The sequence below is a fragment of the Cynara cardunculus genome (assembly GCF_001531365.2).
Source record: "Cynara cardunculus var. scolymus isolate 2C chromosome LG 15, CcrdV1, whole genome shotgun sequence".
In the NCBI taxonomy this organism is placed as follows: domain Eukaryota; kingdom Viridiplantae; phylum Streptophyta; class Magnoliopsida; order Asterales; family Asteraceae; genus Cynara; species Cynara cardunculus.
The window spans coordinates 5,051,723-5,077,714 of NC_037542.1; the positions used below are offsets into that span (position 1 = coordinate 5,051,723).

The 25,992-nt window shown below is 34.1% G+C and overlaps 3 protein-coding genes across 4 annotated transcripts; all 3 read left to right on the plus strand.

Annotated features, from left to right (window-relative positions):
- The first annotated feature begins 6,251 nt into the window (after positions 1–6,251).
- On the plus strand, positions 6,252–14,891 carry LOC112528033 (proline-rich receptor-like protein kinase PERK9). 2 transcript variants are annotated; one of them, XM_025138924.1, is made up of 8 exons: positions 6,252–7,657; positions 7,784–8,194; positions 8,370–8,453; positions 9,014–9,084; positions 9,189–9,265; positions 9,543–9,690; positions 13,850–14,011; positions 14,444–14,891. In XM_025138924.1, exons 1-8 carry the CDS (start codon positions 6,565–6,567, stop codon positions 14,636–14,638), a joined length of 2,241 nt encoding a protein of 746 aa, XP_024994692.1. In that variant the 5' UTR covers positions 6,252–6,564; the 3' UTR covers positions 14,639–14,891. The 2 variants fall into 2 exon arrangements, with proteins under 2 accessions (XP_024994692.1, XP_024994693.1); XM_025138925.1 differs by having other exon boundaries at positions 7,955–8,194.
- A 734-nt stretch (positions 14,892–15,625) lies between these two features.
- LOC112528712 lies at positions 15,626–16,223 on the plus strand. The gene has a single exon (XM_025139738.1). It carries the CDS (start codon positions 15,673–15,675, stop codon positions 16,114–16,116), a length of 444 nt encoding a protein of 147 aa, XP_024995506.1. The 5' UTR covers positions 15,626–15,672; the 3' UTR covers positions 16,117–16,223.
- Positions 16,224–24,718: 8,495 nt separating this feature from the next.
- Positions 24,719–25,595, plus strand: LOC112528311 (probable calcium-binding protein CML15). The gene has a single exon (XM_025139312.1). It carries the CDS (start codon positions 24,829–24,831, stop codon positions 25,315–25,317), a length of 489 nt encoding a protein of 162 aa, XP_024995080.1. The 5' UTR covers positions 24,719–24,828; the 3' UTR covers positions 25,318–25,595.
- The last annotated feature ends 397 nt before the right edge of the window (positions 25,596–25,992 follow it).

The window sequence follows — 25,992 nt, forward strand, 5'->3', positions numbered from 1 at the left end:
TATATTACTCGATATGATTTTATATTACTCAATATCTTTTGGTATATGTGACTTTAAGTTTTTTTTTGGATTAAATTGATTTTTTTTTTGTTTTAGGTTTTAGTTCTTATATGATGTTGTGGTTTTTTTTGTATTAAATTAAATTCATTTTGGCTTTAGGTTTATTAAAAATATTTGAGATTTAAACATGTATGGTGTCTCACATATTTAATTTAAAATAACTTACATAAACGGGAAAAAAAATCCTCGTTTCCTCGTTGGGGATGGGGATGGGGATGCGATTATATTCTCCGGAGGGGATAAGGACGGGGATGGAGATAAGTAATCGGAGACGGGGACGGGGATTGAGGTCCCCGCCCCATTCCCATACCTATTCTCTCCTCTCTATTTTTTTTTCTCTTTGCAAGAGGCCACAACTACGACTAATCAGATACTATTTTCCAACATATGGACCACTATGTGAACACCTTCTAAAATACATTGTGAACACCTGTTAAAATTACCGTTTTTGATTTTCCATTTGGACGACTGTGGACACCACTATAAAACATTGAAGAAACAAGGACGAAGCAGGAAAATCACCAAGGTGATCCTTCTAAATAAGGGTAAAACGCAACAAAATTCAACAAAATTTGGTTTAGTACGTAATTTATGTAACAAAGATTTTTTCTCCAGAACCGATGTAATAAAGTTTCAAAATTTTATATTTTGTACCTATTTTGATCGTTAATTTGTCGATCTCCAAACATTTGATCATGTGAATAATCGTTTATGAAACACTTACATTAACAAATTTACGTTGAACAGAAACTTTTAAAATTTTGTTACATTAATTGATAAAAATATTATTTATTACATTAACCAAAAACTAAAGCAAGTTTCGTTAATTTTAATTGTTCTTTAAATAAAACTATATATATAGGGGTAGGCTCAATTGGAAATCATATTTTCTTTGTAAAAGAGAGGTTCAATCTTGGCCATTGATCAAAATTTAGAAAATTAATCAATGGTTAAAACATAAAATGCTTAATAGAGAAGTGATTAGTGACAAAAATGGAAGTAATTTGACGTTTTATTTTTTTTTAATTAAAAAACTTATCCTCTTAATTTTTAAACTAAATCATCTTAAAAATAACATATATTTTAATCAAACAAATTAGATCAAAAAATGGAGGATTTCATTCTATTCGATTTAACATCCGTATTGATATAATTTTTTTTATCGTTTTTTACGTAAAATGTTATATTTGTATAATATTCATCATGGATATTTATGCACGTTTATATCTTTACAACAACTCTTTAATACTTATACATTAATATGATATTTATCATGAATATATATACAATTTAGTATAACATTCATCATAAATATATATATATATATACATATATGTATGTATGTATGTATGTATGTATGTATGTATGTATGTATGTGTGTATGTGTGTATGTGTGTATGTGTATGTGTGTGTGTGTTCACATGTCTACAATAACTCTTCAGTATTCATACATTAATATGATATTCATCATTAATATACATTTTTACTATAACATTCATCATGAATATATTTGTATATGTTCACGTGTATACACCAACTTTTTAACATTCATCATGAATATACATACTATTCATCGTGAATATTTATGTATGATCACATGTAGACAATAACTCTTTAATATTTATATTATTATGATATTTATCATAAATATTAATTTTCACAATAATATTCATCATGAATATATTACAGTTTCAACTCTACATATTTTAGTTTTTTTTCCCTTTATTGGGTTCTCGATTGATTTGGATGAGTTCACGATTCGTCTCGATAGATTTTCCGATACATCTTGATAAAATTAAAAGTGGTAGGTTATGCTTTTACATAAACAAACACACAATAAATTAATCAAAAGGTTTTCAATCGGTCTCGATGAAAAATGAAGGTGTTATATTACAATGTTACGCAACCACACACCAAGCCAATAGATGGGTTCTTGATTAGTCTCAGTTGGTGTTGATTGGTCCCAATGGGTTTTCGATCAATCTCAATGTGTTCTTGATTGGTTTTGATGGGTTCCTGACCCGTCTCGATAAAAGTTGAAAGTGGTAGCCTATGGTTTTACACACACAAACAAATAATAGTTCAAATGATCGATCTCGATGGAAAATCAAGGTGGTTGGTTATGGTTTAACACATATAAACATATACCAAGTCAAATGAATGGATTCTCGACTTTTCTCGATGGGTTCTCGACTGGTCTCGATGGGTGTTGAGTTACGGCGATGAAGAGCACGATGCCTTACGACGTTCAAGTAAGTATTGAAGAAGGTGATGTCGAGTTACAGACTCACGGTGTCGAGTTGTTATACAAACTTGAACTTAGTAAATATAAAACACATATAACATTTCACGTAAAAAACGGTTAAAACGAAAAAAAAACATTATCGAGATGAACGTCATATCGAAAAACATGAAATTCTCGTTTTTTTGATGTAATTTGTTTGATTAAAATATTAGTAGTTTTTAAGATGATTTATTTTAAACTTAAGGGGGTAAAAGCTTTTAATTAGAAAAGAAAAAAAAATCAAATAAGGCCGACGTGAGATTGAAAGTAACTTCATTTTTTACTCCTAATCACCTTAATTAATAAATCTAATTAAAAATTGTATTTAATGTCAGTTGTTGGATCAGATAGAGCCCGGAGGGGGGGGAGATCAGTCCTCACGTTTACAATGGAACTAGAGTTTGCAATTGAACTTCTCCCCCCTCTTCTCTCTCTCTCTCTCTCTCTCTCTCTATATATATATATATATATATATATAACACTATATTGATACACTGATGGCTCTCGTTGATCTAAAACCTTGAGATTATGGTTTATGGACCTTATAAATAAATGTACGAAAAAGAGAGATGATCATGTATGGGAAGAGGGCTTTATAATAAATCTTAACATTTTCGGACCTCCGTCTCTATTGTATGTCAAGGATGATATCATATTCCAAAAGAAACATAACCCTGACAAACAATCCTTGAGTGTCAAACATCCAGAGTTTAAAACAAAAAGTCATCCACGATAAGATCAACAACGCCAAATCTAGAACGCTAGATTTAAAAAAAAAATATATGTTCCTTCACACACAAAAATTTCAGAAAATGGGTTCAAAGGAACTAAAACATATTTGGTTGAGGCTTAGGTGGCTCAAGATAAGTGATAAGCCTCACACTAAAAAAAAGATAAGTTTAAGTGGTGTGATTTCCATGACGATTATCTATACTATCTTATAAAGCAAATTCAACAAAAGTCTTAAAAATCTTAAAATACTAAATGACCAAGATACCCTTTATATCACTTTTTCACCCCCTCCTCTCCTCACATACACTCACCCCCTTACATACACTCACCCATCACCATCGATTTTTTTTTAAATTATAATTTTAAAATTATATTTTATACCCCTATAATTAGTTAATTAATTTACTTTACGTCTTTTACTTTTAAATGTTTCATTTTAAACCTTTATCAAATTAATATACATGTTTAAAAAATACATTTTTATTTTAACAAGTTACACCATTATAATCGTCTCGTTAATACCTTCGAAATGAGTCCAATATTGAATATTTTTTGACTTAATTATATTATTATATATTATATATACCGTGAAAAAATATTTTTAATATTTACGATTTATACTTTTATAGTTATTTATTTATATATATATATACTATATATTTTTGGGGTTAGTCTGTCCAAATTGCACTGTATAATATGCTCTGAATTAATATGTTCTTTTTTTTTTGAAATATATATATACATGTATTAATTAAACCTTAATATGAGTTTCTGAACAAGAAAGAGGGTAAACAGTTGAAATTTCATTCTAAAACCCATCTTTTTTTGTCTTTTCATGGCTTATGATCTGTCAAATTTGTAGTTTTCYTTATTGGTTTTGAGTGTTTATCTTAAAACTCAAGTTTCTTGGTTCTTTGCTCTTGGTGTAAATTGAACACATTTGTGGAGTTGTTTATATATATTGGATTTTAAATATATTGGATTTTAAACTGTCATACAATTTTTTTATCGATAGTCTATAATTGGAACCATAACTCTTATTTATTCAAATTGTATTAATATGTAAAGACCAAGTGTAACATATATCATCGTTAAATCTTATCTTATAAAACCAGTGAAACTTCAAAATCGTTAAAATTCATGGCTCCCGCCGCATTGCACGGGTACACAACTAGTGGACATATAATTGAGCATTGTGTTGCATTTCGAAGAGGAATAACATGACTTTTCCCAAAAGGACACTTGCAAGAATTTCTTATGAAAGAAATTCCCACGAAAAATCATCTGCTATCACCGTCCCTATAGGTACTAAGGTAATAAATTGCATCACTGGTGGTTCTGATATATGTGGACTAAAATCACCACTGATAAAAAATATTGTTTATCAATTTTCTTATATTAAGGACCCGATCTAACAAAAATGACTATTATACCCTTATTTCAAATTAATGACATATTTTCAAATGTTTCACATATATTTTCAATTCTTTTTAATATTTGTAAGTATAATGCTTCTAAACTTCACAGAATGACAATACATCACTTCAAAACCCTTTTAATATCTTCTTCTTTCATTCTTGTAAGCATACATATCTATGAAGAATCCAAGTACATACATGATTTGAATTTGTTTCTAAAACCCTTTTAATATCTTGCCTTTTGGTCTCATTTAAAGCAAGTATTTGATCATTTATCTTGTAAAAATAGAGGGTTTTAGAGAGAAAGGAAGAACAGATGACGACCAAAGAAAACGAGAGATCAAAGAAACCGGAAGCCATAAGAGAGACTGTTGAGATATGTGCATAAGCTAAAAGCCACAGGTTTCCTCAGTACCAACATCGACATCCGAAGACTTTCTTTCCGACTTGGATCATAAATCTTCGGTGGTGGTGGTGGTGGTGGTGGTGGTGGTACTGGTATATACACGAGCTTTGCATCTACAAGAGCAGATGGCATCAGCAAGCAAAATGGAAGTCACTTGCCACGTCTTTAAAAAAAGGAACATTTTGGTCTTTGAGGATTGAGATTCTTATCTAGTAAGTAATTAAAGATGGTGATTCTTACCCTGTTAGCGTTTACTGGGTAAATTGTTACATACACCGACATTTTGATGGACTAAAATCTTACTCGATAAGGTAATCGAAAGTGTGTGTATTTGTATCAGTAAACAGTGCAAACGTTCGGATAAACGACTACATAGTATAGTCTTTTCCAATACAATAAAGTTATTTCTCTCACTCATTTTATCAAACACCTTAGATTTATTCACTCGACATGGGATATTTTTGTATTGAATGCAAGTACAAGTCCCAAAATATACAAAAACATCTAAGACCATCATCATAATTTAGAACACAATCAAATTGAAATGTAAAAAGATTGAATTACACTTTTGGTCCCTGTTTTTTGTTAACCGTTTGTGAACCATTTAACAGGAAATTCGTTTTATGTAATAAATGAATAAACATGGACACATGTTTTTGTTCGTTTAGTTAAATGAACAAAGAACGAACATGAACGATAGTTTACTTTTGTTTGTATAATGTATATATTATGACATCATTAATTTAATTATATTTTAATTACAATTCATTTTTTACATGCTTTAGTTAAATTTTACAATTCATTTGTTATATTATTTTTCAGGGATTCAGTAATGAAAAATATGGGACTGTTGTAAATCACGTATCAATCCATAATTGAGAAATAAATTAAGGTTTATAAAATATATAAAAAACAGAAAATTAAAAATGGTTACAAAAAAAAAAAAAAATTTATAGGATTAATTTACAACCCAAATTAAAGTAAATGCAATGTTTTAAGGAGAAATATTCAAAAGTTTGGTTTGACGTTTAGATATTGAAAAAACGGTTTGTTTTGATTATTCGAGGGTGCGTGTGCATGTCTCCATCCATCGTCCACCATCTGCTGATTTTGAAGTTAATTTCAAGAAATCACTTCATTTCGGATTCATGGGTTACAAAGACAAAATCAAGAATATCTTAATTAATACCCTTTTGCACTTTTTACTCAACACTATTATTAAACACTTGTAGTATACTGATTTTTGTCACTTGTCTTTGGATTTTGAGATCCGGTTATTGAAACCGCGTTTTTGAAGTCGATCATTGAAGGAGACTCTTGAAGTTGTCAAAGACGAGGGATAAGGTAATATGTCCTTCATTTCTTTATTTTGTGATCTGGGATGCTGAATAAATCTTCTCGATTGATCTGGGGTTTTAAAGCGATTTTTCTCCTCTGTAGTTGTGATTGAAATGGGTATAATAGATGGTTTGCACTGAAGGTGTTCGGTGATTTGTCTCTGAGAATGTGTTTTACTGTTTTACCTTCAAGACTTAAACTTGAGGTCTAGGGAGTTGAACATTTTGGGATATGTATGTATGAGAAATCTGTTTGATTATCTATTGTTGTTTGCTTCTGGTATTGCGACGTACCAGTTATTTGTAGTTTTGATTGGTGTATTATGAATGGCAACCTTTTCACCGTCGCCCAACTCTCCACCTGTCAGCGATCCTCCATTGCAGCCGAGTCCTCCTTCAGCACCCACTTCTACTCCACCACCTCAATCATCTCCTTCTACACCATCCAATCAGTCCCCACCCCCTTCAACAACAGCCCCTCCTCCATCATCCTCATCCCCACCACCACCGACATCACCTCCTCCTTCCACTGACCCCCCTTCTAATCCTCCACCAGCTAGTGTCCCACCTCCATCAAGACCCCCAATACCCTCATCTCCGCCTGTTTCATCCAGTCCACCAACCAATTCTCCACCCCCACCATCCAATTCTCCACCCCCACCATCCAATTCTCCACCTCCAGCATCCCCTACACCACCTAGGTCTCCACCGCCAGCATCCCCTACACCACCAACTAGGTCTCCACCGCCAGCATCCCCTACACCACCAACTAGGTCTCCACCTCCATCGTCGCCTATCCCCTCGGCTGGATCTCCACCTCCACCACCACCTACATCTCCCCCTAGATCCCCACCACCACCTAGTTCACCTCCATTGCCATCTTTAAGTCCACCATCAAGCTCACCTCCACCATCAGTTCCACCAAGAGACTCACCATCTCCTCCACCTCAACCACCAGAAGGTTCGCCTCCACCATCACCATTGGTGCCACCAACAAATCCACCTCCATCACCAATCTTGAGGCCTCCTCCACCAAGAACCCCCTCCCCTGAACCTAGTACAAATTCATCATCACCACCAAGAATAACAGCTCCCCCTCCCCCACCCCCCTCTACAAATTCATCATCACCTCCAGTAATAGTAGCCTCCCCTCCTCCATTCACATTATCACCTCCATCACCTTCAAATGTCTTGACACCCCCAGGCAACACAAATAACAATGATTCAAGTCCCAATACACCATCCAGCAGTGGAGGCATTGGTACTGGAGGTGTAGTTGGTATTGCTGCAGTACTAGGTGTGGTGCTGTTTACAATAATCATAGGAGTTTTATGGTGTGTGATCAAGCGGAAGAAAAAGTTTGCACGACATAATGAACTCTACGTTATGCCAACCTCAATGGGCGATTCACCAGCTTCAGGTAATAATATATTCATTTTTGTCACTTGTAATTCTACAACATAGCAGTTTGTCAATGGGCATGGACTGGGATACAAAGTGCTGAATGCATTTGCATAAGTTTGAGAAGGTTTATGATTTGTGACAGATTCAGGCCTACTAAAGATACAAACATCAGCAGTTCAGAATGGAAATATATCTGCCAATGACTTTGTATACAGTCCACAGGATCCTAGTGGATTAGGGAGTTCGAGACCACAGTTTAGTTATGAAGAGCTTGCCAAGGCTACAAATGGGTTCTCAGCACATAATCTTTTAGGTTCAGGTGGATTTGGTTCTGTTTACAAGGGATGCCTAGCTGATGGGATAGAAGTAGCAGTAAAGGAGCTTAAAATTGGAGGTGGACAAGGGGAACGTGAGTTCAGTGCTGAGGTGGAGATCATCAGTCGAATACACCACCGTTATTTGGTTTCACTTGTAGGTTACTGCATCTCTGAGAACAAGAGGTTGCTTGTTTATGAATATGTCCCTAACAACACACTTTACTTCCATCTTCATGGTAACCATCTTTTTCTTTTTCCTGATCAACCACATATTTTACCTCAGCATTCTTTGTTGATTGTTTCTAGTTGTCAAATAACTTGCATGGACAAGTAATTTGTCTGAGTTTCCCTTATAGGAAGTTTAGTCACCCCAAGGTGTTCTTTTTATGATATTTGCACTTGTTTTTGCAGGGTCAGAGCTGGTTTTAGATTGGCCGACTCGTGTAAAGGTTGCTTCTGGTGCAGCCCGCGGTATTGCTTATCTCCATGAAGACTGTAAGTGCTGAGCTTCTCATTGTCTTGAGTTTTATGGGCAGACCTTATGCCTTTTGACATGATTGCATAGGAAAGATATAATGGTTGATGGTTCAGTTGGACTTTTCTGTTTTCCCTTATCAGACATGCCCATTTAAGAATTAAAATAACTTTGGTCATAAATATGTGACTATCCAATTTCTCAGCACAGACAAAGTTAGAAGATAAAATGCATAGAAAATTTTCTTTTTTGAATCCTAGACTTGCACTTGAGCATAACATCCTATCATGTTAGGTGCTTGTTTTATGGTTAAACATTGCAGGATTTCTGAAATTTAGTCTCTTCAAAATTGTGTACTGTGAGGATACGAGCCCTGATTATGATCTAGGGCTTTGCTTCAGATATGTTTGTGGCTGCATAATTATATGGTGATGGCATAGAGTAGCTTTAGTCATGAACTAGAAAGTATACAACATTACAATGTGAAAATAATGGTTAAAGACGGCATTTGTTGAATCTACATTGATTTGTAAGGTTTGCACAATTCTTCATCACTTTGTTCACTTTTATTGTTATACAGGTCATCCACGAGTTATTCATCGAGATATCAAATCATCAAATATTTTATTAGATAAAAACTTTGAAGCTAGGGTATGCCCTTCTATTATCAATTTCATTTTTTCTGTACTCATTGTGTTCAAGAATTGGTTTTACAGCTTAAATATTTGTCTAATTCCTGACTCCACGCTTCACAGGTTGCTGATTTTGGGCTTGCAAAATTAGCTGCAGATCTGAACACTCACATAACAACACGCGTCATGGGAACTTTTGGGTATATAATGCTCCATCTATCATTTGATTAATAGTCAAATATCTAAAATATCTTTCAGTAATAACGCCATAAGAAATATTGTGGATCAACAGCAATGCTATCAATACTTTGTGATGATTTATAATGGACAAAAGGATAATTTTGGATTCAAAATTTGTCAAATAGAAAAAATGTTGCAGTTATTTTGGGGTAGGGAAGAATTATTAACTTTTCGACTCTTCTAATTACCACTTCTCCCTTTGCTTTTTATTGAGCTTTCAATTGTTTCTGTTTTCAGATACATGGCACCTGAATATGCTTCAAGTGGCAAGTTGACTGAAAAATCTGACGTCTTTTCCTTTGGTGTGGTTCTCTTGGAACTAATCACTGGACGTAAACCTGTGGATGCATCTCAACCTTTGGGGGATGAGAGTCTTGTTGAGTGGGTAAGTTACTGGATCTTTCCTTTTCTTGATAACATGGTTCAGTTTTTCCAACTTGTTTGGGCATACAAAGGATACCCCATTCCTCTGAACTTTTTACGTGAGAATATGGAGCGCATTAGTGAATCTCGTGAGAAATAAATATCTGTTAGGGTGCGTTTGGTGCGCAGACAAGACTGGACAGGACAGGACAGGACGGGACAGGACAGGACAGGACAGCTGTTCAGCGTTTGGTAAGACAGGACAGGACAGGATAGAACTGGTTAAAATGACCAATTTACCCCCAGTGAGCTGTTTAGTGTTTTTTCACTACGAAATGCATACTCTCGAAATAAATCATAATACTTCATTAAAATCCCTAATAAGTACTTCAATTAATCAAGTTGTTGGCGAAATCGAGTACGAAACCACCATCAAAATATAATTCCTTACTTGCATGAAATAAGAAGAAAGATATTTGAAGAGTTCCTTCAAATTCGTGAAGTAGTTGCTGTAAGAAGCAGCGGCGGCGGCCATCGGAAGAAGCAGCGGCGGCGGCCATCGGAGAAGCAGCGGCGGCGGCCATCGGGAGAAGCAGCGGCGGCGGCCATCGGAGAAGCAGCGGCGGCGGCCATCGGAAGTCGCCGTCACCGGACGCCGGTTGGGCGGTGGAAGCGATGGAGGAGAGGAGAGTGAAGGGGAAGAAGGAAGGTATGCGTATGAGGTTTTTGAGGGTAAAGTGGTAAAAAGTTTCTTGTTCTACTTAGTTCCATGGGTAAAGGGTGGACAACCTTGTCCCACCCTTGTTCTAGTTTGTTCTAGTTAGTCCCACATAAAACCACACCAAACATAGGACAATTGTGTTCTGTCCTGTCCTGTCCCACCCTGTCCAACGTACCAAACGCACCCTTAGTGTTTTGAACTTGAACTTAAAAAACTTTCATGAATAGATTTATATATCAGTATATCACCAATATAATATGGCATGGAGTCTTTTTGCTTTACAGATTGGCATTTCAATTTAATAAAGCATATAAAAAATATTGATTCCATCCACAAATACATGATCGTCAACAATGGTGTACACAAACACATAAATCCCTATGTATAACTGGTGTATCATGCCTACAGAGGAAAAGCAAGTACGGTGGTACATATTCAAATGGCTTACCTTGCTACCCACCATGTCACGTTTCACAAATTGGCAACTAAGCTATTCATACCCAAACAAAGTCAGTAATTAAGACGGCGACAATTGTGTTACGTTGTTATTTGTAGTTTCAGTAGGCCTAGGACCTAGTGTAATACCCTCATTTTCATCCTGAAGCTATATCATCATCAAATACAATGAAACTCTAATACTGAAGACAAATCTCATGTGGCTCAAGTCCAGAGCTGTCCCTGGAGGAGGGCGGGCCGGGCGCATGCCGAGGGCCCACAGGAAGTAGAGACCCAATTTTTTTTAGTATATAGTAGTTCAAAAGAAGTTGGTAAATAAAAGAGACAAATATTTTAGTATTAATTTAATAGGACTCAAAAAGAATTTAATATTATATTAAGGGCTCATACATGTATTAATTAATTAAATGGAGAAGAAAATATGTGAAAATTTAATTCGTTGTTCATTTTATAGTATTGTTTATTGTTTCTCTTAAGTTTTTTTTCTTATCTAATATCAAAGTATAAAACTACTTGCCTAGAAAACCTTGATATATTCTATATCATTCATCTCCCGCCGACTACTTTTTAATTATTCCATCCGCATGAATTCTATTTTTGTAATAGAGTATAGTAGACTTCTTGTTATTAGTTAAGAAAACTCCTACTTTTTGAAAATAATCACCAACCATGTGAGACGGTCCAACTTATATCTATATTTAGGATTTCAAAACTACCCTTTTTTTCATACATTATTGACTCTTTATTGCCTAATATTGAGTGCATGAATCTTAAGCACTTTCCTATCATTAAAACAAGAATAAGATCTCAAGCTATAACCAATATGGGTTTTTGATTCTAAGATTGATAGTCCTGAAAGTTTTGTTTTAATTTTTAGCTCTAAAAGTTTAAAACGGTGATAAAAGAACATTAACATGAGGCAACTAATTTATATGCTTTACCTAGAGTGTTACCCCGAAAACATTTAATACTGAAAATAAATGAAGTCTAGCTGGCCTAGACCTTCCTTTTGCTCTTGTCCACTCCTGATCTTGAGATATATGCGACTAGTCACCTAATAAGCTTAGTAAGTTCATGGTTTCATGCAACATTAATGCACATACTGAAAACATTGTTCCTTAAATAATTGTTATCCATATAAATCAAGCAGTGAAAACATGCTTACAAATTAAATAAAAATCCCTTAAAATAGATCTCACAGCTCCTTGTATCGCATGGTTCATCGTTTACCCTTATTTGGTTCAGATGGGAGCTACCCAACCTTTAACGATTGGATCCTTGCAGTTGCAGCCCATACCTGTCTGCCAATAACTGTTGGCGTCTTGGTTGGTGAAACCATATGCATACCAAAAACCATTTTCTTGCATGACACAAATAACTATTCCTCATGCACATGCTAAATGAAATAGAACATTTAAAACACAGAACATGTATATCTCCTCATACGAAACTGCCTACATGTACATGAATCACACACTGCTCCTTTACTGAAAACAAACATCACATACTAGTCCTTGCTACAAATAACATTTTATACATACTCATTCATCCATTTAAATGGCATGGTAGTGTAGTGCAATCTAAAACTAATCCTAGGGTAACTATGCTACCTTCGAGAGTACTTGCATATCATATTTGGACCCACTAGCTCAATTACTAACCATCGCATCCATACCTGCACTCCTAAACACAGCCTAACAAGTTCCAGTTGGACTAATCTGGAACAGAATTATTCTATCATAGAACACATTACAAAAACCAAAGTTTAGCATAAGAATTTTATCTTCAAATGTGGTGATTTCTTCTCTTGACTTCACTGCTCCTTGCTTTAATGGTGTTCCAAGAACACTCTCAAAACTCTCCCTTTCCTCTCTAAATCGTGAATGATGGAGAGAACTTACGATGGAATAGATTTTATAATCAAATCATTGATTTGCTCCTTAAATGGGATTGAAATCCCTGTCCATAATTATCACCATTGAATCCTCCGTTCCATGTAGAAGTTCTAAATGAAAATTGAATTTAATTATTATAACTTCTCAATAAAATTCCAAACTTTCATAATTGACACTTTGGCCCTTACACCAAAATACTTTCATAAATATTTGTTACAAATATCCGCTATTTTGGGGTGTTACACTTGGTCTTTTGCCACGACAATTGTTATAATATATGCATGGTTAAGACAAAAGGAATGGATGTATATGTCAATAGAGAACTTGGAAGCAACTAGGAACCAATCCTGTTCTCTTTTTAGAATATGTGCATCTAAGTGAACTAACTCTATTTTATTTGTGCCTAAGCAAGGAACTCCATTTCCACAAAATAATTATTTATCTGTTTGAATTGAACTATCGATTTGTTTTCACCTGTCAATCCCAACTCCTCATGTAGCCCCATCCACGGTGCTCAAGAGGGTATATATATTTACGCATTCCTCATTGGTGATCAACTACATACGAAAACTCCATCCATAGGAAAAGGTTAACTGCTTCTTTGGAAAGAACCCTTTTTTCCCGCTAATCCGTGGCTTTCAGTTGCTTTCTATTTCTTTTGCTTACCTTTTTTTGCAATCCGGGGATCTTCTCAGGAACAACCTCCCAATCTTTTGAGATAGAGGTAAGGCCCGCATACCTCCTATCCACCTCTCTCGACTGTACCTTCGGGTGGGATATACTGGGTTTTTTTAATTTGGGTTTCTTTGGAAAGATTATATGACGTTTATGAATGCAAAAGATAGTTATGACCTTCCCAATATACATGTATGGATGCTCTGAAGAATAATAGTATTGTATGAAGTTGCTTTGTTCTTTGAAAAGCTTAAAATGGTTTATTGAGATTGATTTGCATAGAAGAAAATATGTTAAGACTTTTAATGTAGCATTACAACTTCAATGGTGTTAAAAATCTACAGTTGCGGTTAAGATATCAAAATTCAAAAGTCTCACTCTAAACTTCTTATTTACAGTTTTTCTAACTCAACATTTGAAATCTGATATTTCAGGCTCGGCCTCTTCTTAGTCATGCAATTGAAACAGAGGACTTTGAAGGGTTGGTTGACCGAAGGCTTGGTACCAACTATGTTGCAAAAGAGATGTTTCGAATGATTGAAGCTGCAGCTGCATGTGTACGACACTCTTCTAATAAACGGCCACGCATGGGACAGGTACTTGTGCTCAATTCTGCATCTCAAAATACATTTTGTTGCCAAATACTCCCTCCTTCCCAAAACAAGTATCCACATTTCTATTTTAGTTTGTCCAAAATAAGTGTCCACTTTCAAAAGTAAGTGCATACCTTCCAGTTCTGCCCTTAATTATTAGATGAAAAAATCAAAAAATTTCTTTCAGCAAGCACTTGTTAGAAAGTTTGACTTGATTATCAATCTCTTCCTGAAATTTTAAGCAATCCATACCAATTTAGAAATTGAAAAGTAGTCCATTTGACCTCAAAGTCAAAAATTATCGATCTTCCCTGATATACTAAATGAATCCATTCGAGTTTTGAAGTTAAATAGTAGTCAATTAGACCTCAAAGTAAAAAGTTACTTTCTTTGTGGCGAGACCATTAAATATAATTCGGTTTCAACACGTCTCAGATTGTGAGAGCTTTCGAGAGTATGGAGAGCGATGATCTAAGCAACGGGATGAGAGTTGGAGAAAGTGAAATATTTAACTCTGCAGAACAATCTGCAGAGATTAGGCTGTTTCAGAGAATGGCTTTCGGCAGTCAAGATTACAGCACAGATTTTTTTACTCAAGGTAGCTATGGTCATAATAGTAACGAAAGGTAAATATGGAAGGTTGTGTCCATTTGATCGCCCAGAGGGTTTGATCCACGAGCAGAGTTCGTGTCAGCTCAGATTATGGCTGGTTTTGAGGGAAAATATTCAAAGCTGTGATCAGATTTTGTAAGTAGGTTCCATGGCCAGATGCTGTATATTATGCACATTCTTTTTGGCTGCACATTTTTGGTTCCTGTAAGTAACACATGTGATCCATTCTTTTGGTTTATTTATAACAAGTGCAGTCCTCATGTTTATCATTTGATGATCCTTGGGTCTGTGTATGCTCTTACTTTTTTTGCGTTAACGGGACTCGACCGGCGAGATTGAGGCAGGTGGGTGAAAGAATTTTGAAAGGTGTTAGGGTCTTAATCTAATACGAGTAGTTTAATTATTTACTAATCTTGTTTTATCTTCCATCTATTTTGGTGGGACAACCAGGCCGGTCTTATACTGGTTTAATGTTGGGACAACAGATTTTTGTTCTATCATATCATGTCACTCATATCAAATGCAAAAATCCATCAGAGTCCAATGAGTATTTGTGTTTGAAATGGGATTTTACGGATTGTGGGTTTTACTTGATTATTTAATTATATTAAATACAATAATTGTAACATATTATCATATTGATATATTATCTACGATATCAATGATGTTCCTTTTTGCAAGTGATGGGATGTCTCTTTCTCTCTTTGCTTCAGCGTGATCATGTTCTACAAGAAATCAATCAAATTTGTTAATGACATGATGTTTTTGCAAACTGTATTTGCTAACGTAACAAAGAACCGAACTATTATTAATCCATTAAAGAGACAAGATCCGTCCTAGAATCAACCAAAAATAGGGTTGAAGGTAACCCTACATTGGAAGCAATTCAATAAAGCAAAGTAATGGCACCACAACATGTTTGCTTACACTCTACTCTTTGTTTCCAAGATTTTAAGGCCATCTTCCAAGAAAAGAAGGAACCCATTTTCATCACAAGAAAATGAGTCCTCTTCTTCCCTTTCTTCCTCCTCTTTCTTCTTCGATTTCGGCCCATGGAGCGGCAAGATTGGAACATGATCGGTGCCGATTGTATCGTCTTATCGTGTTGTTGTCAATGTCTGCTCCTACAACTCCTAGTATTCGTCTTGCTTAAACTTCCCGCCAAACTGCTCAAGAAAATGAAACTGTATATGAAGAGGAAATTCAGAAAGGGTGGGAAGATGGTGAGGAGGAAGGTGGCTCGGTGTGCGGAGGAAGTTGTTAGGTGTAAGAAACAGAGAGGGTCGATGAGGGTTCGAGCTCGAACAGAGAGTTTCCTAGTAGATGGGTTCGGTGGGTGTATGGAGGAGGTTGAGGAGGTGTTGGAGGAGTTGTCTACAAAGGGTGAGTTTGGCTTTGGAAGTTTTTGGAGAGGAGACGATGATGATGATGGTGTTATTGTTGTTCATTTAAATCAAGAAATCGGACATACTCGTCAAGTATTTCGTCCCTTTTAAGGGTACATCGAGCAAGTATTAGTAATACTACACGTTCCTTTATATTCATATAAAGAGTACGCTATCAATTTGGTCCATGTCGTTTGTCGAAAATAACACTTTTTCGCTAAAAGATGACGAAAAAAATTCCATTAAATAAGAGACATTTTCGTCATTTATCAATTTTTTTTTTATTTTATCAAATCAAAATCGATTTTATAATGTTGGTCCCTGTGGTTTCTGATTAAGTAAAAGACAAAAAAAATGGATAAAAAGACGAAAATGTCCCTCATTTAACGAAATTTTTAATGGCCGTTATGGAAAGGGCAAAATCCGAACACTTTTTTTTTACAAACTACAATGGTTATCTTCTAACTTCAAAACTGCAAGAACAAAAAGTGTCATGGCTTTATAAATTGTCGCCTATCAAAATTCCATCATCAGAATTCGCATTGCATAAACAATGATATCTAGTTTTCATTTCCCGTTCAAGTTTTTAGGTAGCTTAAGATCCCTAATTGTGATACAACCACTTAACCTTTATGAGAAGATAGTCTCAAACGAAACTTAGCGACTTTGAGGTAGTTTATGGTCGCTTGACCAACTCGCTTGGTCTATGGTTGCACACAAATTCATATGCAACTCTAGAAAGTTGCATAAGAAACTTGTTTTTTGGCAATCATCTTGGCGACTTCGATGTGATGTGACCGTGTAGATGTCGCTTACCAAGTCACTTGCATTGTACCGAGACTTGGTATGCGAATCACATGAATTTCTAAGCCACTTCTAACTTTTTGTTCAATTTTCATTATAAAATTTACAAATAACATGCTTAATTATCATTTAGCATGTTATCTGTTAATATCAAACCATAGTAACATATTCTAATTTATGCATACTTCAACAACTCCAACTTCGATTCTTCCTTTCCCTCTCAAATTTCACTCTTTTTTAAGTTTTTCTCCAGGTTTTCTTAACATGATAGAATGAGTAAATGAACTATTATTCCTTCCATTAGAATACAGATTGAGCACGTATTAGAGCTCTTAAAACTGTTGCCCCTTGGTCGATCGTTGCCCCTATCACACATTCATCCAAACGTGTTTTTCCCATTTACAATCCAGTTACTAGCTTTGATAAATGATCATGTAGCCCCCCTGAACTTCTCAACGTTTAATTAATTGCATATTTAGTTTGTCAATTTAATTTTACATTGTATTCAAGTCATTGCGAGGTGTTACACTGATGATATATTGTTATATCTAAATGAGTTCAACAGTTCAACTAGTAGCTTAGAAAAATGAGGCATAAAATAGCACAAACAATTCTAAAAGGGCGTAAATGCACCTTCTGCTTTTTTATAACCCGAAAACCTAAACAAAATCTATATATATATATATATATATATATATATATATTAAAAGAAAATCCAAGAGGTATTGAGGTGACATCATGAGTTTAATGAATTTTATTATATAAAAATAAAAATGAATTGTGTTTATAATCATATATATCATGAGAATTGAGTATTGAGATGTTAGTAGATTATGGTTGAATTTGAGATATCCTACATTGGTGAGAAATTGAAAGATTAGGATAAGGATGTGTGTATAAGAAAGAAGATGAGGTTCATTGTGTCAACTCAAGGGGCTTGACTCATAAGGTTATTTTATCTAGATGATCCTATTTTTACAAAAATATTATTATATAAAAATAAAAACGAATTGTGTTTAATATATATATATATATATATATATATATATATATAAGAGCTACCAAGAGGTATTGAGGTGATAATATGGAAATTGAGTATTTAAATGTTGGTGAAAGGGTAAAAGATTCTATATATTAAAATAAAACCCAAGAGGTATTGAGGTGGCATCATGAGAATTGAGTATTGAGTTGTTAATGAATTGTGGTTGAGTTTGAGATATCCCACAGTGGTGAGAAATTGAAAGATTGGGATAAGGATATGTGCATAAGAAAGGAAATAAAATTCATTGTGTCAACTCAAGGGTTTGACTCATAAGGTTATCTTATTTGAATGACCCTATTTTTGCAAAACAAATCTTATTAATAAAAATAAAAATAAATCGTCATTATAATATTATATATATATATATATATATATATATGTATGTATGTATGTGTGTGTGTATGTGTGAGATAAAAGAGGTACCAAGAGGTATTGAGGTGATAACTTGAGAATTGAGTATTTAGATGTTGGTGAGAGGGTAAAATATTATATATATATATATATATATATATATATATTAAAGGAAAACTCAAGAGATATTGAGATGGCATCATGAAAATTAAGTATTAAGTAAATTGTGGTTGAGTATAAGATATCCCACGTTGGTGAGTAATTGAAAGATTGGGATAAGGATGTGTGTATAAGAAAGAAGACGAGATTCATTGTGTCAACTCAAGGGGCTTGACTCATAAAGTAATCATATTTGAATGACCTTATTTTTGCAAAACAAATCTTCTTATATAAAAATAAAAATGAATTGTGTTTATAATCACACACGTATGTAATAAAAAGAAGTACCAAGAGAAGGTATTAGGGTGATAACATGAGAATTGAGTATTTTAGATATTGGTGAAAGGATAAAAGATTGTATTAAAGGAAAACCCAAGAGGTATTGAGATGACATCTTGAGAATTGAGTATTGAGGTGTTGGTGAATTGTGATTGAGTTTGAGATATACCATATCGGTGAGAAATTGAAAGACTGGGATAAAGATGTGTGTATAAAAAAGAATATGAGATTCATTGTGTCAGCTCAATGGGCTAGACTTATAAGGTTATCTGTTGGTCCCAAACGGATCTACAAGAGTTTAAAGGTAACAGTTTGTAGAAGGGGGTGAATACAAACACAACAGTTTTCACTTTTTAAAATCCTTTATTGATAAAGAAGATCAATACATAATTTACTGTTTGCAGAATAAGATAAGATACAGAACTTATCTAAAACAATCTAAGAAAAACACTAGATACAGAAAGCAAGAAAGAAAAGACTTGATAAATGAAGAAACAATAACTTTGACAAAGAAGAGCCTAGTTGATGTTCTTCACTTGAAGTAAAGATAACTCCGAAAGATTAAGAAGTTTGTGCTTGTGAGGAAGTCCTTTCTTTGGTAGAAAGTTGATCTTCAAGAAGTAAGTTTCTTGGCTTGATTGATGATAATGAGAAGGAGGAACTTCTCAACTATTTATACCCATTGCATTAAATGCAAGTCAGACGGTACTAGGCACGCGACAAGCTTCTAGAGATGAGCTGGTCCTTTGTCTTCAGATATACAAGCTTTTGCCGTATATGAACAGTAGTCTTTCACAAAGTAGATAAACACATTTGGAGACAATAGAGTAACTCCGTACGAGTGTTTTACTTTAAGAGATATGGGTTTGTCCTTTGTGTGTAGGAGTATAAGACAAAAACTAATCTTGGTTAACAAGATTCATTTGATCGCTGACACTGAAATAACACTAGGGTTTCTTCAGTGTATGTTGAATCTTGAGTAGATTTCCACATGTGTAGACATGCTTGTTATCACTGGAACCGTATCAGATCACGAATTGCTTATCTTTGTCTTCAGTTTTATCTTTGATATCGTTGAAGGTTCTTGTGGTGTGAGTTTTGTCTTCTTGAATAATACTTGTATCTGAGAGATACAATACTTGTTCAGCGATCACTGAACAAACTCAGTGATGATCGCTGAAAGTGAATAAAGAGAAAGTAGTTTTCGTAAGATAAAAAGAATCATCATCAAATCTCTAAGAGAGAGAGGATCAACATTATCTTATTTGGATGACCCTATTTTTACAAAACAAATCTTATTATATGAAAATAAAAATGAATTGTGTTTATAATCATATATATATATATATATATATATATATATATAATAAAAGAAGTAACAAGAAGTATTGAGGTGATAACTTGTGAATTTAGTATTTAGATATTGGTGAAAGGGTAAAAGATTGGAATAAGGAGATGCATATAAGAAAGAAGGATGAGATTCATTGTTTCAACTCGTGAGGCTTGATTCATTAATCATCAATATATATAAAAAGAACCAAGAGATATTGAAATGACATCATGAGAATTGAGTATTGTGATGTTGGTGAATTGTGATAGAGTTCGAGATATCACATATTGGTGAGAGATTGAAAGATTAGGATAAGAAGGTGTGTACAAGAAACAAGGATGAGATTCGTTGTGTCAACTCAAGGGACTTGACTCATAAGATTATCTTATTTGGATATTGAGGTGACACCATGAGAATTGAGTATTTAGGTTTTGATGAATTATGGTTGAGTTTAAGATATCTCACATTAGTGAGAAGTTAAAATATTAGAATAAGGAGGTGTACATAGAAAGAAGAATGAGATTTATTGTTTCAACTTATGAGCCTTGACTCATATGGTCATGTTATTTAGATGACCCTATTTTTGTAAAATAAATCTTATTATATAAAAATAAAATCAATATATATATATATATATATATATATATATATAGGAGTGATCAAATGAAAATCACCCTCATTTGTACAAATCGTACAAACCACCTTCATACGTCGATTTCATTGTTTAATCTTATGAAATGTTTTTATGAAATTGTTTAATCTTGTGCAATTGTTTCATATAATACTTTTTTTGATGAATTTGTTTCATATATGATTATGAAATTGTTTCATATAATACTTTTTTTGATGAATTTGTTTCATATATGATTATGAAATTGTTTCATATATGATTATGAAATTGTTTCATATATGATTATGAAATTGTTTCATATAATATTTAATGAAATTTTAATGAAACTGTTTCATGTATTTCTCTAAAATTAAAATAATGAAGGTGATAATATCCATTATTAACACCCTCCACAATAAAAATGTTTAATCAACCTCTCATAATTACAAAAAAATGAACAAAATGAAAAATTATGATTGGTTGAATGTGGTTTTCACGGTTTGTACAAATTAGGTGGTTTTTATTTGAACGCTCCTCTATATATAAGCCGGCCCTGGCCACATGCAGCCCGTGCGGTCGCATAGGGCATCAAAGCCTAAAGGGACATCAAGTTGTCATTTATTACTAGTTTTGAGTTTAATAATTTAAGAATTGGACAACTGAGCTTTAACTATAAAAACAGGTCTAAGGCCTAGTAGTGATGAATACTGAATGCTCATCGTTGGAAAAAGTTGAAAAAGTTTTCGTTTGTATAAAGTTGTCTATATGAATTAGTGTGTTTGTATAAGTTGGAAATTTTTTTGTTTGAGAGAGTTTTTTCGTAGATGTAAGAAGCGTTTTTTTAGTTGGAGGGGACATGTGCTTTCTATATAAAGCTCCTCCTAGAAGCTTATTGGATAAGTCACTTTTTATATCATTAAGCCACTACGAAACAGTCATGCACAGTTTAGCGAATAAGCTATTAGTTCCATTAAACTTATTAAGTTGCTAACATATAGGTTCTTAGCCTTTAGTCATTAAACCTGTAACTTTTGAATTTTACTTTTTGCTTACTATGACAGTAACTTGGATGTAATTTACCAAAGGGCCTTTGGCCTAGCGGTATCGTAGCCCTTGGCCTTCTAGAAGGTCAGGGGTTCAAACCTCACCATAGGTGAGGAGGGTGTGTGAGTTTATTTGTTGCATTTGCCGTATATAAATATTATATACTTCAAAAAAAAAACTTGGATATAATTTACTATCTTAGTTTAAAACTAATTATAGTTTTCCTTGTCTTTTAAGTCTCATATATTGAAATAAAGTTTCTATTTTGCTAATTTAAATTTGGAATAGAAGGAAGCACGATCTTAATTCAAGATTTATTCTTTTATCATTTATATTTTGTATTCGGGGTTTTGGTTTTTATGTTCCCCTCATTGTATTTGTTTTATTATAATTAATAAAAATCAACATGAGGATGAGATACTTAGGTGCTGTTTACCAAATTTTCTATTAAGTTCTGTATGGATAAATTTGCCTGTCTGGATAAATTTGTCTGTCTGGATAAATTTATGTTGTTGTTTACTTTTCTATCTGAATCAATAGTCTGAATAACATAAATGACTAATTTACCCCTAAGAATAAAACAGAATGAACAGCTGATAATCTGTATGCTGCCATAGAGAATGAAATATGTTTGATTTTAACAGAGTGAATAATGGAAGGGAAGAAATCATAACCATCAATATCTGTAACAATGTATCAATTACAAAAATCGAGCAAACAGAAATCGAACACAAGCATGAAATCGAACACAAGCAAGCAGAAATCGAACACAAGCAAGCAAACAGAAATCGAACCATCAAACAGAAATCGAGCAAACAGAAATCCAACAAGCATGAAATCGAACACAAGCAAGCAAACAAAAATCAAACACAAGCAAACAAACAGAAATCGAACCATCAAACAGAAATCGAGCAAACAGAAATCCAACAAGCATGAAATCGAACACAAGCAAGCAAACAGAAATCGAGCAAACAGAAATCGAGCAAACATGAAATCGATATGGAACTTGAAGTCGATTTGTCGATGGAGAAGAAGAGAGTGTCGACTGTCATGGAGAAGAAGAGAGCAATCGGGCCGATTAGGGTTCTTTGGAGGAGAAGAGGGCGTCGATTGAAGCAAGCAGATGGTACCCAACAACAATCGATTTGAAGATACACTAGGGTTCATGGCCGAGGAAGAAGATACCTAGGGTTCACGATCGTTGATAGGGAGGGAGTGTTTTGAGGAAGAAGATACGCTAGGGTTCATGGCCAAGGGTATGAGGGTCTTTTTTTGGGCTTAATGGGGACAAGTGTTGTTTTTGATCTGTGCGAATAAGCCCCTTTCTGTGCGAATAAGCCCAAAGTAAACACATCATTTTGGATGTGCGAATAAGCCCATTTACTGATTAAGCTCATTAAGCCTCAAGTAAACACACCCTTAGATTGAATAGGTTCTAATCTCTTTTTAAAAAATCGCATGTTTCATTGGCTTAAAAAAATGGGGTTAGGGGCATATTTTATTATTTTCACACGGGGCATCAAAAATCTTAGGACCGACCCTGCCTATATATATATATATATATATATATATATATATAATATCCAAGAGGTATTGAGGTGACATCATGAGAATTGAGTATTGAGGTGTTAGTGAATTGTAGTTGAGTTTGAGATTTTCCAAATCGATGAGAGATTGAAAGATTGAAATAAGGAGGTGTGTACAAGAAAGAAAGATGAGATTCATTGTGTTAACTCAAGAAGCTTGACTCATAATGTTATCTTATTTGGATGACCCTATTTATATCTTCTTATATAAAAATAAAAATAGAATTGTGTTCACAATCATAAATATTATGTATATATTTATATCTTTATACATATAAAAGAAAGCCTTTAGGGTATTCACGTGACACCATGAGAATTAAGTATTTCTAAATGGTGAATTGTGATTGAGTTTTTGTTGTCCCACATTGGTTTAGTTTTAGTTGTCCCATACTGGTGAGAAGTTGAAAGATTTGAAGAAAGTGATGTGTATAAGAAATGTGGATTAGATGCATTTGTGTCAATTCATGAGGTTTGATGCATAAAGTAGTCTTATTTTGGATTACCCTCTTTAAAATCAATAACCATAGTTGGTATTAAAACCAACTAAAGGACAAAAATTATAATGCAAAATTAAAAGTGAAACAAATGATGATGACGTGGCATTATGAGGTCTAAGTGTTTCTCAAATATTGAAATAAAGTTGACTTTCATCATCTTACATTGGTGTAAAAAATGACAGTTTGGATGAAGATGGTGGATATATAAAGAGTGATGAATGCTTTGAAAAATGTATAACCACTGTTGAAATCAAAACCAACCAAATGATAAAATTATAGTGCAAAACATTCAGTTAAATATCATGCAAAACACAAAGTTAAAAAAACGAATTATTCATATCACAAAAATATCAATCATCTTAAAATAAGATTGAGTTTCATCATCACACATTGGTGGAAATATGATAATTTGGAAAAAGATAGAATGATATATATAAGTGATTGATGCTTTGAAATCTATAAACATAGGTGGAATTAAAACCAACCAAATGGTAAAATTATAGTGCGAAACACAGTTAAAAATATCATGCAAGACACAAAGTTAAAAATAAATTAAAGTATACAAGTAAACAAAAACAAAGATTGATGTTGTATCCAAATAGTTGAGTAATCTTCGTTTCTTAAATTATGGTTGAGTTTTTTTTATCTCATATTAATGAAGATATGAAATATTAATAATAAATAATATGTATATGAAAAGTGGTTGAGATGCCTTTGTGACAACTAATAGGATAAACTCCCTTAAATCGATCATCTACACTTATGTTGTTGACTCATTTTGACTGACCCTTCAAACTAATGTAGTCCGTTCAATTCTATTGATTTGTCATATTTTACCAGTAAAATAAAAAGATATAAAAAAACGATTTTATAAGAAATTTTCTCCATTAATTCCCACCAAATTCTAAATTTTTTTTTTTTTTCTCCAACCCGACTTCCATGAAAATGTCTTTGAATGATAAAAGAGACGCAATAAAAAACCAGAAGATAACCACCGACCCAATCATCTGCAAGAATCTTTCGACCTTCTCAGAAATCCCATTTCCCCCTTTTCTGTTTCAAAATTATCAACCCTAAATCTTCCATTAAATTTCCCCTTAATCGTTGTTCTGTGATCATTCATGGTTATGGCTCAACTTCAATCCGATCAGGTGAAACAATTGAAAGATATATTCGCCAGATTCGACATGAATTCCGATGGCAGCCTCACCCAACTCGAACTCGCCGCCCTTCTCCGATCGATTGGGCTCAAGCCACAAGGTGACCAGATCCATTCCTTGTTAGCCAGCATGGATTCAAATGGGAACGGATCCATCGAGTTCGAGGAATTGTTGAACGCGATTCTACCAGATTTGAATGAGGAGGTCCTCATCAACCACGACCAACTCATGGAGGTTTTTCGATCGTTTGACAAAGACGGAAACGGGTACATCACGGCGGCGGAACTCGCCGGTCAAATGGCGAAATTGGGTCAACCGCTGTCGTACCAAGAGCTCACGGAGATGATGCGGGAAGCCGATGCCAATGGTGATGGCGTCATCAGCTTCAATGAATTCACGGCCATTTTGGGGAAATCAGCGTCGGACTTTTTTCGGGTCACGGCGAGGTAGCGTGACCCGCCCGGCGGCGGTTGACGACTAATGTGAAATGGGTTTGACTTATTCCCGTTGACCCCTTACCCTTCAATTTTTTTAATTAGATATAGAACAATCTTTTTCAATTAATTGTGTATATTTATTAATTATAATTATATTAGTTTCGTCTTCAAATATGTTTTCTCAATTTGTTTATTTGACGTTTAGATTATTTGCTAATTAAAATATCATTAACAATTCGTTGACCGTCTGTTCGATGAAATGTCTTAATGAAATCTTTCCACAATTTGTAACTGATTGATCATATTTTTTTTCTTTTTGAAAACCGTGTAAGTTTCTGAGTAAAAGTTTATGCATCGAAAGGTCCCACATGCAACCATAAAGTCATCAATTTAATTAAAAACCTTAGTCGTCGTTTTTTTGCATAAGAATAATGCTCTATTTAGAAAGAAAAAAAAGGTTGAATAAGACGCTTGATTGCTTTCAAACACGGGGTTTCTGCATCGTCATGACTCTTCATTGCTATGATTTTTTCGAAGAGTCATAGCAATGTAGAAAACATGTGTTAGAAAGCGCCCAAACTCATTTACATACGAATTTTCGTATGTTCACATATGAAATGCAATAGCAGGGGTCGTTTGGTTGGTCAATCCTATGGGACATGGTTGATCGACCTATGATTCAATTCGT